Here is a 17,632-nt window from a genome sequence, read left to right as displayed (position 1 = left end):
TCTATTATTAATATGCTGCAATGTTACCCTCAGGAATTTCATGTTTGTGGGTGTCCTACCCTAAAACTCTATTGAAGAGACCTAAACCTTGTCATTACAATGCCAATGATAATGACAGCTTCGAATTGCTTGGGGTTATTTCAGTTCTCTACTCCCCGTCATAGCAATTTGCTTTAAATTTAGTCCCCAAACTCTTTGCATGATGAAAGTGCAAAAGGCGATATGCTTAAATGTACAGTAACTATACTCAGACATGTCATTTGTGATACACCTTTTTTGTTCAATGTTTAGTTGACGAAGGACCTTGGGCACCCTCCAGTTTCTCCAGACAGCAGAATTTGGAAGTCAGTTGAGCAAGGCCATGCAATGTGACAGTGGCTTTGGATTTAAATGACCTGCACTAACTTTACATTGTTTATTTCAGTTGGTTGAGGTTCTCAGAATCTGCTAAGTCAACTGCAATTTGTTGAACTTTTGTGGCTCCTCCACAATTTATGTATTCAAACAAAACAGCTGTGTAATCCTGACATCTTTGTAACCAGTCAGTGGTCCACAGTTCTTCCCAGGCAACAGAGAACTATATTCACCTCAGAAGGGGTGCACATTTTATACCATAACAAGGAGTGCATAGGTCAATAAACTGATCCGTGTGCTGATCTGTTATACAGTGCTGCTTGAAAGGAAGTGATCCCCTTGTACAATTATATATATATTTTAGTGTTCACCATGGAATCTTTATATATTTCAAAAATAAGTGAACCCTAAGTTGCATTGGTTTAATCAAGTAGGTAAGTAGAATCAGGTAAGTAAGTAATTGGGCACTACATTTATCAATCAAAAAGAGGGATCTTTAGGAAAGAGTTTGAACGGGACATTTTTCTAAAGCTCCCCTCTTTGATTGGTAGGGCCACAGGTTTCTATGGCAACATAATTGTAAACACGGTTTCCCCGGTGGCCTGGGGTAAAGTTAACCTAGCTTAGCCTACGTGTCCAATTCCTTCTTATCATCAATTACATTACAGTCTTAGAAAATGCCTAAGAAGAAAGGGAAAAAGGGAAAGAAAAGTAAAGGGTAAGAAATATTTTTTTCTTCGCGCCTTGCTTGAATTCGATCATTAGCGCATGGGTTCTGGGTTCTACTGTAAACATTATATCTTGAGCTTGCTAGTTTCATGCATGGTCCACCATAGACACTTTCTAGTTAGGTACCAGGTCGATAACGTACTAACATTCTTTGTCCAAACTGTATGTCTAGAAAAGGAAAGAAAGAAGGAAAACAAGAGTCGAAATCCGATAAAGAGTCAGACATGGAAAAGGCAAAGGCCAATGCTGCTCTTTGGGAAGCAAGGCTTGATGTCACTGAACACTCGCGCGTGGAATACCGTGAAGCCGCCCGCAGGTTGGCACGAGCCAACGAAGAGCTCACTAACCAACAGTATCGTGCAGAGAAGGACACAATTGATATAATTGCCTTCTTAAAGAGGAAAGATGTTGAGAACGAAGAAACGGTAATTTTTAACAGATTATTTTCATATTCATAATAAACTGCACCATGATGTATTTTCTTATGGGGGCGTCTGCTAACATTGTGTATTCTTTTTTGGTGCAGATTACAAGGCTCGAAGCACAACTTAAAAGCCAAAAAAAACAAGCACTTGAAGAAAATGAAAAACTGGTAAGAATGTTGTCTTTCAGGTTTGGGTCCCAAGTCAGGATCAGGGACATTTATTGTTTTACTTAAACTGCTGATATAATGCACCCTGCCCAGCGTAGTCATTCATTTTCCTGCAAAACTCAAGAGTGCCTGGTTGGTCTTATGTCACAAATACCGCATCTAAAATTGCTGTAGTGTCTAAACAATGGTGTTATTCTTTGAAAAAAGAAAACAAACAAATAAAATGTAGAAACAAGGCCATACTTATTGAGCCATATAATCTCAAATTATGGTTTGTCATGAAGCTACAGAAAAAACAAACATCTAAAATGTGTAAGTTCTAGAACAAGGGTCAGCTTGGTTGGCTTGGCCTAATTTGTTCTGAGTTATTCATTGGGGAATATAAATAACACTGAAATTAATAGCCTAAACTACAAATAAATTAAATGGCAAAAAACAAAAGGTCTAGAACACACAAACTGGAAAATACAAATACTTAATTTAATGCAGCATATTGACTTGTTTTGATATTGCTTAAGTTATCTTTTAAGTATCATCGATTGTTTGTGCTGGTGTGCCAAATATGGGTTTATTTTGACAAAGAAAAATAAAGAAAAAAATATTTATTGCAGTAAAAGATTCTTTCAATATCTTACTGCCATTGCAATGGTCATACAACAAGAACATTAGTGATAATTAGTGAAGTGACAAAATGGCAATCTTGAAATTGATGTAGCTAATAAAAACCAATACATTAAAAGTACTCTGAGAACGTGATTGCCATGGCTTTTGTCTGTGTAGTATTTTCTTTGCAATTAAAACACTGCATTAGGTAAAACAAACAAAAAAGGTCTATTCCTATAATAATTAAAACTTCTTGAGCATAAATCTGGCCAGTTAATGAAGGGATGTCAAATAGTTGATAACATATAAATAATTTTATAATAATTATGTAATAATTATGTAATAATTATATAATAATTCTAACATAATTTATTCATCATGTGCATTATTGTAGGTGCAAATTTTTCTTGTCTTTGAGTATCATTTTATTTTTATTATGTACAACGCTGTTTCCAAAAAAGATGAGACACTGTATATGTAAATAAAAACAAAAAATTTGAAAATAATTAAAAACCTATATTCAAAAGAAAATAGCACAAAGACAACATATCAAATGTTGAAACAGAATTTCTTGATTGTTCCTTATATATATAGGCCCACTTTGAATTTGATGCCAGCAATATATTTGGTGGAACATCTCATAACTAATTAGGTTAATTGGCAACGGTCAGTAAAATTATTGGTTAGAAAAAGAGCATCCCAGAGAGAATGAGTCTTTTAGAAATAGAGATTCGAAGGGGTTTCACTCTGTGATGGACTATGGGGGCAAATAGTGCAACAATTTAAGAATAATGTTTCTCAATGAAAAATTGCAAAGAGTTTGGGATTATCATAATCTGCAGTACGTAATATCATTAAAAGATTCAGAGAATCCGGTGAAATCTCTGTACACAAGGGACAAGGTCGAAAACCAATACTGGGTGGCCATGATCTTTGGGCCCTCAAGTGCCACTGCATTAAAAACAGACATGATTCTGTAGTGGACATCACTGCATTGGCTCAGGAACGCTTCCAAAAACCATTGTCTGGGAACACAGTATGTCGCTGCATCCACAAATGCAAGTTAAAACTTTACCATGCAAAGAAGAAACCATATATAAACTAGATCCAGAAATGCTGCTGCGTCCTCTGGGACTGAGTTCATTTTAGACGGACATCCAGATATCGTCTTTTTCAGGGAAGGCCTTGCTTATTTCAGCGAGACAATGTCAAACCACAATCTCCTCATATTAAAACAGCATTACTCCATAGTAAAAGAGGCCAGGTGCTAAACTGACCTGCCTGCAGTCCTGATCTGTCACCCATTGGAAACATTTGGCGCATTATTAAACCAAAAATATGACAGGAGATCACAAACTGTTGAGCAGATGAAATACTATAACGAACAAGAATGGGAAAACATTTCAGTTTCAAAACTACAGCAATTAGTCTCCTCACTTCTCAAACACTGTAAGTGTGTTGATAAAAGAAGAGGAGATCAAACACAGTAGTAATGTTTTTGAAACGTGTTGCTGCCATCAAATTCAAAATGGGCGTATATAAAACAATAACATTTCTCTGGTTCAACATTTGATATGTTTTTGTACTACTTTCAATTAAATACAGGGACTAAATGAATTGCACATCATTACATTGTTTTTATTTGCATTTTAGGCAGTGTGCAAATTGTTTTGCAAACAGGGTTGTATATACAGTCAACTCCAAACGAATCTAGACAGTGACCATCTTGTTTATTTTGGCTCTGTTTTGCAGCGCTGGATTTAAAGTGCAGACTGTGAGATTTTATTTAAAGGTTTTTCCATCCATACTTGATGAACGTCTTAGAAATTAAACTGTTTTGTGCACAGTCCCTCATGTTAGTGTACCAAATTTTTTTCTCCAGATTAACAGTATTTACATTATGTTTAGTATGAATGAAAAAATGCTAAATCCTGCACTAAATCACTTTTTTTTTTTTTTAACTAATAACCCATTTTTTCCCCTCTCCAGTTATGTGCTTTCCAATTTGTGGTTAAGGCCTTCATCTCTTGACTGTCCTTTGTCTCTTAGCAGGTCTCAGGACACCCAGTCTCAGAATATGTCTTCTGAAGCACATCCAATGCTTTTATGGTACATATTACATTGCCCACTCAAGCAGGAAGTCTACATTGTAATCCTTATACTCCGAATGAAATGCACTCTTCATTCTTCTACCTTGAATGACCTCGCTGGACAGTGCTGGCCAATTGTACTGCCATCCAGTGGACTTGATAGCTAATTCTCTCGCAGGATTCAAACCCTGGTCTCACATTAATCCAGCTGATGGTGCTGCCATGCATTCTGCACTTTAACCCCATCATCATTGTATCATCTTTCAGAAGTGCTTGAATGCGGATCCCAAAAATGATTGGTCACTCTCCAAATGCTTTCAGTCCAATGTTTATGTCTTGGATTTTGGAGTTATTGAAAATAATTTTATAATAGAAAATTGATTAATTGTTGCAGATTGCAGAGTATACACTCAAAGTCAGTGAGGTGGAGGAGAAGTTCAAGAAGAGATCCAGTGAGTTCAAGATGATACAGGGTGAACTGAAGATTATCAAAGAGTTTCGCAAAAAGAAAGCCCAGATGGAGCAGGAGCTAAATAGTGTGAGAAACAATGGAAAGAAACCTTTCTAGACACCAATAAGTACCACTCTTATTTGTGTATGTGTTCACAGTTCAATCAGTGACAATTGAACTCTTTTTTTCTAGATTAAAGAAAGCATGTACATTGCGGACAGAGAGCACAAGGAAAGTTTAGCTGAAATGGAGCACAAATTCTTCAGTGAAAAGGTATGATAGCTTTGAATGTATTTATTATTTTTGTACATTAACCCAAAATGTCAAGGTTTTGCCTAGCCTTGAAGACTAGACTTGAACTGATCAAAAAGTATTTGATTTGAATGCGTAAAGAAATAAAGTTCAGTTATAAAAAGCCTAACTGAGGTATAGAGGTCTAAGAGGAACTGTTGGTACTGTCTGTTCCCCTGCAGGTTCGCCTAGAGAAGGAGGCCGAACAGAGGATTGCCCAGCTGGCTGAGAGGGCCCACAATGAGGCCATTGTGTGAGTGTCTCTGCTGGTCAATTACAGGCTAATTTTACTCTTCAAACTGGAACTTCAGGCCAGGAAAAATGAGGCAAAATAAACAATTTGGTAGGGAAAACAAGGTTATTATCTAGACCACACAATTTTGTCTTCCTCAAGATAATGTACATAACCTAAGTCGATGATGACCTCCCAGCAGTTCCAGACTGAGTGCTTGTTAATTATTAACACATGATTCTCTGGAATGGTGAGACTGTCTTCTCACCCCATCCTGGAGCTCACCTCTTATGTACTGGCCCAAATATTGTGCTGTGTATAATGACTGTATTGTCTTCTCTCTGCCCTTGCAATGGGAGTTATTGTCCCAACCCTCTTAGTTCATCTCTTCCTCTCTGGTACTGGTGCCATCCGAACCTTAATGATTAAGCCCCCCACAGAAGATTTTTCTTCATAAAAACTAGCGTATACAATTTTTCTTGGGTTTCGTAGTTTGAAATACATTTTCATAGGTCCCCCTTCTGTCAAAATGAAAATGAACAATTTAATTTCAACGTTCTGATCATTCTTGTTGTGTTTGCTGGCTATGCTGCAGTAAATATACCTGGAATAGGAAAACATTTACCAACAGCATTATATTTCAATCAATCAATCACGTTTATTTCATGAGGCCCTTTTTACATTAGAAGTTGTCACAAAGTGCTTTTACAAAACACCCAGTCTGAGATTTTATTTTGCCTTATTATACTTTGATTCACATAGCAGCAACATCACTTAAAGCTCACAAGTTGCCAATTCTAGACTGACATTTTAACCATTTCTAAAGTTTATAATGTACGTGTAATCTGGCATTTTAGACGGAGCTGACATTGACCTAGTTTTTCTCAATATGTTGAAGATTTACTTAGGGAAATTCAAACCAGATCCGTCCCAGCATTCTAAGCTTAGAATTTTTCACTCAAACATCACAAGACCACTCCCACTCCCACCACCAAACACAATACACCACCTTTATGGTGTCAGAGATTTCAGGCTGATAAATAAAAGGGGAAGTGCCAGTTATACCTCAGGGACAGTTTGGCACCTGACATGAAAAACTGTACCTTCCTTGTTCCCTAAACTAACAGGCAGTTGGATGACGCATCACGCTCCGTGTTTAAGGAGAATGTTCGACTTAGCGAGGCGCTCAAATACCATATGAAGGAGGTAGAGGACTTGAGGAAGATGACTGTGTCGTTGGCAGAGGAGAATGCCTCCCTGGCAGTGTATAAGGTAACCTCCTCACAGGCATTTTCATACACAGGATGTGCATGGACAAAAAAACTATCTCAATAACTTCAAATATCTTGAACATCCGGCAGGTCCCCTGTGGACATACAGCTCCGGAAAAAATTAAGAGACCACTGCACCTTTTTCTTTCCTTTCCATAAAAGTCGAAAAGGAAGGTTGTGAGTGAGAAACAGAAGTGTTAAAGTTAGAAGACCACTGCAAATTGAATGCTTCTGTTCCTCACTCAAAACGTTCCTTTTCAACATTTTCGGAAAGAAAAAGGTGCATTGTTCTCTTAATTTTTTCCAGAACTGTACATCTGATGGTATTTCCCATTTTATTTTTATGGATTATTGTTAACTCCATGTTTGTTTTGCGGCCTTTTTCCCCTCTCCTCCATACTGTGAACCAGTCTGAGTTGCTTGTGGCGAGTTTCCACTGGTCAGTGGCTTCCACCCTCAGCACTATTTCTCTAAGGCAAATAAATATGATATACGGTAATCTCACCCCTGATTATTTAGTTAACTGAGGACAAGATGAAGTCACCCCATATTCAACCCATAGTCAATCCGTATTCCTGTAGGCATTTAAGCCCCTCCGGTTTGTTTTCCTCCAGTTGCTATTTTGTGGCTTTAATAAACTATATTAATTAGAAGTATACGTACAGTATATTGCCACAAGGACATCTATCCAATGTGAGCCTAAACCCTCCATCTTTTCTATACTTTCCATTCATAGGAGACCAGTGAGCTGATGCTGAAGGAGCATGTATCCCAGCTGAGAGCCCAGGAGGAGGAAATAGCAGAGCTGAGAGGAAAGTTGGGGGCCCTGGAGCAGGCCCTGGGCATCATGGGGGTGGAGTTTGAGAGAGACAAGACTGAGATTCAGCACTCTGCCCTAGTCAGCAGCCAGGCTGCCCAGGTAGAGCTGGTCAAGTTGCAGAAGGTGCTGGCCATGCGAGAGAAGGAGATTGGGCGAGTGAAGCGTCTAGCACGCCGCATTGTCGAGCAGCGCACAGAGCTAGAATGCTTCTTCCATGAGGCCCTGGGCCAGGTGAGGCAGGAGATCCAGGCCAGCCGGCTGCAATACAGGCAGGAGGCACTGGAGGCCTACCGCAGAAGGATGAGTGAGGCCCGGGCAGGCAAGCAGGGGTACCCCCGCATCCGCACCTTCCGCCAAACCTTTCACAGCACCAACAGTGTCTACAGTGATCTGGAGGAGGCAGAAAAGTGGTGAGGGCTGCCTGCGGTCACTGCCACCACTTACCGTACATTTTGTCATTCCTCTGGTAGCAACTCCTTGTCAACTGCACATGATTCAACCATGATTCAACCATCATCCATTCTGAACACAAACGCTGCACACTGTTCCAAAGCTGACAAATGTCTAGACTGTTACTACTTGTAAAATCAACTTTCCATCACACTTGTGTTTCAGGAATAATCTCCAGAGCAACAAGGTGGACATCTCTGAACTCACGTGGGAACAGAAGGAAAAAGTGCTTCGACTGCTGTTTGCCAGAATGAACGGACACAAAGCAAGGTGACAACAGTTCGCTAACTACATCGTGTGGGGTCCGGTCTTGTCTGGCAGGAGTGTTAGCTTCCCTCTTTTCTCTTTCTACAGTGTTCAGTTTAGATAGATACCATAAATTGGAAAACATTAAACATGAAAAGGAAACCTCTGGCACAGTAAAGTGTCCAGAAGAAAATGCTGTGACACCATAAGAAGCATGAGCCGTGCTGCAGTCTGGGAGAGGCCTTTATTTGTGACTTGTCCTTCTTTTTAATGTCTTAAACAGCCCTTTTCTCAGCAGAAGAGGATACCATAAAACATCAGTTAGGTCTAAAGCAATTTTATTTTCCATCCAGCTGTTTAAAAAGAATGAAGAAAGTCTGGGCACAATAGTAAAAATAGGTTCAGCCACAGAGTCGTGTGCTTGGAAACAAACATCTGGCCATGCCGATTTGCCTTTAGCCTCTTGGCCCCAGTTCATGTGCCCAAGGGGTTGATTTAGTTCTTTGAACGCCTGCGGTCGGGGGAACTGCTGGCAACATGATTTAAGTTGAGTGCAGGGTATCTGAATTCATAGACTGGATCGGTGGGCTGAGTTTACATTCATGACCATGGCTCCTAGCCTTACAACCCAGTAGAGTATGAACAATAATGACCTGATGGAACCCTTACAAGGTATTTCTGCCATAAACAACTAGAGAGACCAGGTGCCACAGTGTGGTAATGCAAGCCTTTCTTTAATGAAACTTTATTTTGCAGGATTCTGAGCCAACCTTTGGCCTTGTCTACATCTTCAGACGGGAACCAGAATGATACTGATCCCGGGTAAGAGACCAAAATAATGCTTCCTCACACGACAGTCTTGGTGTTTGTTTTGTAATTACAAAGCTTCAGTAGATTTATCTATCCCACAGAGCATGTTTACCCACCGAAACATTCAGTAAAGAGTCAGTGCTTCATTTATCATACTTGCACATACATAATGAAGTGCTGTCTGGCAGAATTACAAAGGAGCTGTCCCAAGTGACCTTCATCACCCAGGCGCCTGTGTCTAACCTGCCCTCTAACCAGAGCACCCTGCCAGATATCCGGGCCACATGACCTCTTCCAGACTGTCCTCTACAACGTTAGCCCTTATTAGTCTGAGACGTGCTGCTCCAAATTAAGAATCTCTAGAGTCAAGTGTATGATTACATGTTTCTCATTGTTATTAAACTATCAAAAGCCATGCTTCAGCTTAAAAATAAGACAGGCAGCTGTATAATACAGGGTTAGATTCAAAAGGATGTCTTTATTAAAGTCATTTTGCAGTCTTTTTAATTTGATGTATTTTTTATTTATTTTTGTAATTTCTCTAATAAACCCCATGGTTTTATAATCCCAAATGGGATTTTTTTTATAAATTTTTTTTTCAGGGCCTCCTTTTGCAAATGAAGTTTGCTTTTGCAGGCATTATGAAACCAGTTTAAAGAGTTTAATATATATAGGATGCTCTACAGCATATTCCCTTACCCAGCTCAACATTCACTGGTCTATTATATTTAAATCAGCCTTGTGACAGTAAGACCAAAAGAACCATCCCATAAACATCTTTAAATGATAGGCATTCATTTCAAACAATTCTTATACAAAAAAAAAGAAATATTACATCCAGTAATATTTCAACCTAATACTATTATCCCCAATAATTTTGAGGGTGCTGGGCTTTAAATATGTTTCATTATGACCTTTCATCAAGGTCCTTGTTTTTTCCATTATGAAATGTTGACACATTCTGCACCACAGAAAGTGTGAATAACATGCATGATTAATGGTGGCATTGCATGTGACAGCCATATATTCCTGAAGGGCCTAATGTTGGGTACCCAGTATATTTCAAAGACTGACGTTGCATAGCTACAAAGAAAAGATGAGCAAGTACTTCAAACTATTTTGATCAGATACACAGAATTAGCCGAAACGTTTGTAGAACAAGAAACCTTCATTCAACAGTGGAGTCAAATAATTGCTGAGTGAATTCATCTTAAAGTACTATTGAATCATGTGTACAAATTCTACATATGAAGTAAAATGTCAGGGTAATTAGCTCCTCATGGCTATGGGATTGCACCTTCCATAACTGAGCACCAACTGTGTCTACACCAAAATGGAGAAGTTGCATCACAAAAGACGTTCATATTGTTCTTCATCCTGACCTGTTAGCGTCCCATGGTCGGCATAGAAACTGCAGGAGTCTTCACAGTTGCATCTTCTGCCTTCCATTGTGAAATAACAGTTTTGATCTGTGTGTAAAACTGGATGCCCTGTAACAAGCAGAGAATGGGCGCAGGATGTATAATAAGCTGCTCTGTAACTTTGTGGCACCAAGACTGTATTACATTACTGAAACCATGAAATAAAGCTGAAAATCTGTCCATTGGCCTTCATTTGCTACCTCTAGTTAAGACTGAGCAGTTTACATGAGGCACCAATCTTCACATGACTTTGCCCTAAAGTGCAACCCTTTAATGGGACCTGTCAAACTAAATACAGTCTCTTCAAACACCTTACTTTGTCGACTGACACTCACTTGTTTGCCATAGAAGTTGGTGTCTCCTCTAAAGGAGGCCCGAGAGCCAGTGAAGGAGAACATGGGCAAAGGAACCGGGATGGGAATGTTCACCCCAATCTGCAAAACACAAACACAAACCATCACTGCACTAGAAACACAAGTTGTTGACTAAAGGATCTGAGCAACGGGTGAATCACTCTGGTAGAGCAAGGAGTAAATGCTAGTTCAAAGAACTAACAATTTATGAAAAACGAGTTACAACAAACTAAAAACCGTTGCTTGTATTCACATTGTTGAAAGGGATGTATGCAAGAGAGACTGAAGAACTAAACAAAACATTTTGTTTTTGAGGCCACTGGAAACTCATGGTTGGTTGAGAATGTTTAAAAATGCAGGAGTAATTTTGGACACCAGAGCCTTTTGGCTTAGGGAGGGAAAAAGAAAAGGAGGTTTTTGTTACAACTAGGAATTGGAGGCAAGGACAGCACATGGCCTTACACGATGTCCTCCTACATGTGAACAACAAACACGGGGCAAAGCGGAGGCCCACAAGCAAACAAACAGGGTAAAGGCTGGCCATATTTATGCTATAAACATTTAACAGGTCCTAAGGAATCCCTTTTGAGTTTAATTTAAGACTTCCCCTCTTGTAATACTACCAGGAAAATGTCTTTATATATTCCCATGTTTTGATAAAAAAGGCACATATTTACTGTAGCTATTTGTAGTACACATGGGGTAGTGGTGGGTGGGGGACAGAGGTGCTGGTTTTAGAGCAGAAGCAAACATGGCTATACTTGCCATGGAAAATAATCGTATGTTTTAGAACAGAGGTGTGATGTCCTCCTTGTTTAAGGTATAGACATGGCAGAAGGATATGAATGCCTCAATTCTCCCTAAACAGGCCTTCCCAGCCACTCACCTGGCCTACGTCCACCTCATGAGTGTATTTGCGTGCCGTGGCTCCGTTGGTGGTGAAGATAGCTGTGCCGTTGCCATAAGGATTACTGTTTACCAGCCTGATGGCGTCATCCAAGGACTCGGCCTCCAGAACAAGCAAAACAGGCCCAAAGATCTCCTCTCTGTAGCATGTCATCTGGGGCTAAGAGACAAGAAGATGACAGATTCAGGATATGAGAAGAAATGAACATCAACCCACATCAGTATGCACTCTCGCCTGCAGGCAGACACACTTACTGTAACATTGCTGATGATGGTGGGCCCCACAAAGTTTCCGTTCTCGTGACCCACGACTCTGACATTCCGGCCATCGAGCAGCAGCTTGGCTCCTTCATCAACCCCACTCTGGATCAGGCGATTGACCCTCTCCTTCGCTTGAGGGGAGATCAGGGGCCCCACATCCACACCCGCCTGGTCCCCTAAGATGGTTCCCGACGAAAGAAAAATGTGAATCCCCCATCACAGCCACACGCACTCAGACAAAGTCCCCTAGGATGTGGACACAGAAACTGAAAAACCCTCTTTAACGGTTTCCTTTAGCAGTTAGAGCTTTTTTTAAATAGGGGGATTATTCATTTTTCTAACCCATCAACGTCCCTTCTAAAAGGCTTGACGCTATGGCCTACTCTTTAAGTTCAGCCGCAAATTTCACCGCAAATTTGCAGTGTGGGTGACTCAACAAGCCCGCTCTCCCAGGTCAGCTTCATCTGAAGTTATTGTAAAGGAAGAGGTTTGGTCAGGGCGGTGTGGGTGGCCTTCCGGCAGGGTGAGCAGAGGGCCCCTCGAGGATGAACAGGAGCTGATGCCGAGCAGAAGGTACGGGCGGGGTACCTGCGTTTACGCGCAGGGCCTTGGCACGTTCCACCAGTTGAGGCAGCCAGCTGCGGGCCTCGCCCACCAGGACGGCTGTGGAGAGGGCCATGCAGCGCTGTCCTGCCGCTCCGAACGCCGCACCCACCAGCTGGTTTAGAGTGTTCTCCTTATTGGCATCAGGCATCACCACGCCATGGTTCTTCGCTCCCTACAGCAGAGCAGGAAGACAAATGTTTAGCCTGCTGCCCCTTGATTTGAATACCCGTAATCTAAATAGCGGTGAAAGTGATTAAATATTGGTCTGTGCATTACACCATGCCTTCAACAGGCCAGGAGATTAGAGGAAAGGTGGCATTGAAAGTTTAGAATCTTTACGAACTCAGGCAAACAAACAATACTAATTACAATATTGTAAGTCAGTGCATATTCGTTGTGGGAATATGCCCAAGATAAAGGACTTGCTTCCACAAAATCTTTTCTACAAAGTATGTGTTGGTCTGTCAAGCTCAGAATCCCTTTAGGTTCTGTGCAGCTCATCAGCCGAGTCAGAAATGAGAAACAGAAAATCCAGCGTTCATAAACCATTTCCAAGCCAACACCATCACCTTGTGTTCATTAATGGAAACAACATGTACAGTGGATTGCATAAGTAGTGACCTCCTTTTGATCCTTTAACATGTTATTGGAATGGTTTTAATTGTCTAAAATAAAATGTCAAAGTAAAAATTAAATTTTTGAAATGACAAATCACTAAGTGAAATGGACTCACTCCCTGAAATAGTAGAGATTTGCATGTACTTTTCTAATGACTCTCTCTTCCTTTGATTTATTTTCCTATTTCTATTTTTTTTACAGTTTTACATCAGAAATAATTGTAAAGCATTTTGGCAAAATTATATTAAATCCATTTCAATGTATTTTTGTAATGCAAAGACGTTAGAAAAAGGGGGTGAATGCTCAATCCAATGTCAGACTTACCATGTTGGACTGCACCCTCTTGCCGTTTTTGGATCCCCTCTCATAGATGTACTCTCCGGCTTTGTTAGAGCCCACAAAGCTGATGGCCTTGATTGCTGGATGATCACAGATGAAGTTGACAGCTGGGAGAGAAGGGGACTCATTTTAAAAAGAACACTGACAGGCCAGCTACAACCTCTCCACTTCGTAATGCTATAATAACGTCAACATACCTGAAATGCATGTGAATTAAGGCACAGACAGCGCATCATTTAGTGATTCACATCAAAGCAGTAATGTCTCCAGACATAGGTTAGAGAAGCGCAGGCGATGGGACCTTCAGCTGGTTTCTTACCGTCATGCTGGCCATGGATGATGTTCAAGGTCCCGTCTGGCACCCCGGCGTCCTGCAGCATCTTGGCCAGGAGCATGGTGCAGGCTGGCACACGCTCTGAGGGCTTCAGCAGATAGGTGTTGCCGCAGACCATGCCCATGGGGAACATCCACAGAGGGATCATGGCTGGGAAGTTGAAGGGGGCGATGCCAGCACACACCCCAATGGGCAGGCGGTAGGTGTAGATATCCATGTCTTTTGTAAGAGAGGGGAGGGTCTCTCCCAGCATCAGAGAGGTGATACTGCAGGCGTGCTCCACCACCTCTGGAGAGACCATCAGGTACAGAGACAAAGACTGGTTCAGAATAATACACAGACCTCCTGCTTTTTGCACTAGTTTCATTTGGTCCTAGACCAGGGGTTCCCAAACTTTTTTGGCAGACGACCCAATTTTAACATCTAAAACGTCTCGCAACCCCAACCATGTGAAAAAAAATTATATAATTGTTGTTTTTTTATTTGAGGCTATGAGAGTCAATTTTAAAACATTCTGTCCGACCCCATTTTCATATCAGGTGACCCCACATGGGGTCGCGACCCCTGGTTTGGGAACCTCTGTCCTAGGTGCAGACAAAATGTGCCAATGAACCATTTCCGTAACTTCAACAACCCAAGATGCAGTCTAATATACCATATCTCTAAATGTTGCCCTTTGGTAACACTTGTGCACTTGAGACTTACGCAATCCTCTGAACACATCGCCCTCTGCATCTGCCAGGGTCTTGCCCTGCTCCAGAGTAATGCTTTTGGAAAGTTCTTTCTGTAACACAAGACACACCTCATGATGAGCTTCCTAAATTTGAAGGAGTAAATCACTTAAGTCCATCCTGTGCAACCGCATATTTAAACAAAATGTAATGGGGGCATTGTAGTATTTTGCAAACTAAGAGAATTAGTATCTATCATGCTAAAACATGTGCCCTTAAGAATAGGGCTTATAACCTTGCTGCAGCTGTATGAAATAAAATGTTCAACTTATAAGGCCTGCAGGGACAGTCAATGGACACCAGAATCTGGCAGAGAAACAATATATACACCAATCAGACATAACATTATGACCACCTGCCTAATATTGTGTAGGTCCCCCTTTTGCCGCCAAAACAGCCCTGAACTGTCAAGGCATGGACTCCACTAGACCTCTGAAGGCGTGCTGTGGTATCTGGTACCAAGACGTTAGCAGCAGATCTTTTAAGTCCTGTAAGTTGCGAGGCGGGGCCTCCATAGATCGCACTTGTTTGTCCAGCACATCCCACAGATGCTCAATTGGATTGAGATCTGTTGAATTGAGGCCAAGTCAACACCTTGAACTTGTTGTGTTCTTCAAACTATTCCTGAACCATTTTTGCTTTGTGGCAGGGTGCATTTTCCTGCTGAAAGAGGCCAATGCATCAGGGAATACCGTTGCCATGAAATAGTGCACATGGTCTGCAACAATGCTTAGGTAGGTGGTAAGTGTCAAAGTAACATCCACATGAATGGCAGGACCCAAGGCTTGCCAGCAGAACATTGCCTAAAGCATCACACTGCCTCTGCCGGCTTGCCTTCTTCCCTTAGTGACGCACACACACCCGGCCATCCACGTGATGTAAAAGGAAACGTGATTCATCAGACCAGGCCATCTTCTTCCATTGCTCCGTGGTCCAGTTCTGATGCTCACGTGCCCAATGTAGGCGCTTTGGCAGCCCCATACGCAACAAACGGCAATGTGCTGTGTGTTCGGACACCTTTCTATCAGTAACAGCATTAACGTTTTCAGAAATTTTAGCTACAGTAGCTTGTCTGTTGGATCGGACCCCACGGGCCAGACTTTGCTCACCACATGCTTCAGTGAGCCTTGGCCACCCATGACCCTGTCGCTGGTTCACCACTTTTCCTTCCTTGGATAACTTTTCATAAGTATTGACCACTGCAGACCAGACAATTTGGCCCTTGTCGAAGTCGCTCAGATCCTTACGCTTGCCAATTTTTCCTGTTTTTAACACATCAACTTTGAGGACAGAATGTTCACTTGCTGCTTAATACAGTATATCCCACCCACTGACAGGTGCCATGATAAAAAGATTATCATTGTTATTCACTTTACTTGTCAGTGGTCATAATGTAATGGCTGATCAGTGTATACACTAGAAGTTATTTTCCCTGCTACTGACTTACAATGTTGTCCTTGATAATCTGCTGATAGCGCAGAAAGATCTGTTGGCGTGCCAAGATGGAGGTATCAGACCAGGAGTGGTAGGATCGTGAGCAGGAGTCCACAGCCGCCTGCATCTCATCCTGCGTAGCCTTCGGGACGCGGGCTATCACCTCATTAGTGGCCTGTGACATTCGGGATGCATTAGCAGATTAACCTATTATCAAAACATTTAATTGGTATGAGCTGGGTGCTCAGCTTGACTAACAACTAATCTGACACACAGTCCTCAAAACCATCAGATTTCCAACATAAAGTCTACACTGTATTTCAGATGAATTTGATGTTATTTTAATGGACAAAAATTTCAGCTGAGGAAGGTATTTGCCTCTTAGGAGTGCATTCTTCTTATTTTAAACCTTTGTGATAAGACCAAACTGAAAGCAAAGGAAGGCTGAAAGAGCAAAGTGTCAACATAGCCCAAGTAACTGGTTAACTGGCAAAGTAGACTTTGTGGCTCTGTTTTACTGTGAAGTGCAGCCTAGCATATTGCAGGAGGCCCATCGAAGAGCTTCTTTCTGTGCGTCTATTCATAAAATATGATTACATTTCAGATGGCAATGTCCGAGCTGTTTTTGTCGCAGTTACTTACCGGATTATGAATATCTAACCATTCTGAACTGTTGGATTCAACAAACTTGCCGTCAATAAACAACTTTGTGGTTTGCTGCAGGGAGACGTTTTAAAAATGTTAAATCAGAAATACAGATCTTTGTGACAATTTATACTCTGGGGATAATCTGTTTACAGTAAAATGGAATCAGTATAATGACAGCTTATTGTAAAATGTATTTTATTACTCACCAGTGAGGAGTAACACATGCGCCCAACCTTAATAGGTACCTGCTGAAAGGAAGCAAGTAGTTAGCAATTTCTGAAAATAATAATTTAGTTGCATTTATTGAAAATAGCATAATCATCTCAAATGTCAGTTATTTACTGTAAGCAATGGAAGCAAAGCTCTACTTTCTATCTCCAGGCCTCCTGTTAGGACAGGAGATAAATGTACAACTGTGGAAAGAAGGAATGCCATAAAAGTGCCACTGGGACATGAATGTATTTAGGTGTTACTTCTTACAGTGGTTGTTGGAGGGATAACTAGATATAAATTGATAATTTAAACAATGTTGCTAGAATGCACATTTGGGAGTTATATAGCTGAACTTGCTTGACGAGTGCTGATATGGAAGTAATTCAGAACAGGTTGATTTCTTTCCACTTCAAGGAATGGTTACTAAAGTAACCTACCAGAGCCACATCATGTCTACCACTTTGCAAAATATGTGAAAAGCTGTCAAAAGTTAATAACCTCGTCAAGAGCACGATTTCTTACCCTTTTCCTTAAAAGAGACCTCACTACACTCGATGCCATGATGAAAATGTGTTTACTGCTTGATTAAACACAGAATGTCCCAGCCCTCCTTATAGTACAGATCGGGCACCGCGAACACCTTTCTGACTGGCCTCTCCCACATGGATTTAGAAGGGTCATTAAATAGCTGTCAGCATTAAAACTGGCTAGACAAATAAACTTATTGGCTGAGACTACAATATTAGCCAATCCCTATATAAAAAAAACGGACTCGAATTGGATGAAACGCGAATCAGTCATTTTTGACGAGTGGTTAATTTACGTGACG

At 41.1% G+C, this 17,632-nt stretch overlaps 2 protein-coding genes across 4 annotated transcripts; one reads left to right on the top strand and one right to left on the bottom strand.

Annotated features, from left to right (window-relative positions):
- Positions 1–987: 987 nt before the first annotated feature.
- On the top strand, positions 988–11,657 carry LOC105026438 (basal body-orientation factor 1). 2 transcript variants are annotated; one of them, XM_010897903.3, is made up of 11 exons: positions 988–1,072; positions 1,256–1,508; positions 1,610–1,675; positions 4,763–4,906; positions 5,012–5,092; positions 5,293–5,363; positions 6,470–6,614; positions 7,350–7,843; positions 8,049–8,153; positions 8,886–8,951; positions 11,582–11,657. In XM_010897903.3, exons 1-11 carry the CDS (start codon positions 1,032–1,034, stop codon positions 11,619–11,621), a joined length of 1,506 nt encoding a protein of 501 aa, XP_010896205.2. In that variant the 5' UTR covers positions 988–1,031; the 3' UTR covers positions 11,622–11,657. The 2 variants fall into 2 exon arrangements, with proteins under 2 accessions (XP_010896205.2, XP_010896204.2); XM_010897902.5 differs by lacking the exon at positions 11,582–11,657 and adding an exon at positions 9,128–9,231.
- aldh6a1 (aldehyde dehydrogenase 6 family, member A1) lies at positions 8,355–17,563 on the bottom strand. Of its 2 annotated transcripts, none has more exons than XM_010897904.5 (12): positions 17,326–17,563; positions 16,797–16,838; positions 16,585–16,659; positions 15,956–16,117; positions 14,483–14,561; positions 13,763–14,065; positions 13,429–13,550; positions 12,469–12,658; positions 11,875–12,056; positions 11,600–11,779; positions 10,696–10,794; positions 8,355–10,429 (listed from the first exon to the last, which is right to left on the bottom strand). In XM_010897904.5, the coding sequence occupies exons 1-12, from the start codon at positions 17,362–17,364 to the stop codon at positions 10,325–10,327; spliced, it is 1,578 nt and encodes a 525-aa protein (XP_010896206.2). In that variant the 5' UTR covers positions 17,365–17,563; the 3' UTR covers positions 8,355–10,324. The 2 variants fall into 2 exon arrangements, with proteins under 2 accessions (XP_010896206.2, XP_010896207.2); XM_010897905.5 differs by having other exon boundaries at positions 16,797–16,835.
- Positions 17,564–17,632: the final 69 nt, after the last annotated feature.

Source organism: Esox lucius, chromosome 15 (genome assembly GCF_011004845.1).
Source record: "Esox lucius isolate fEsoLuc1 chromosome 15, fEsoLuc1.pri, whole genome shotgun sequence".
Classification (NCBI taxonomy): Eukaryota; Metazoa; Chordata; class Actinopteri; order Esociformes; family Esocidae; genus Esox; species Esox lucius.
Note: the sequence above shows the minus strand (reverse complement) of the source record. Positions and strands in the feature narration are given on the sequence as shown.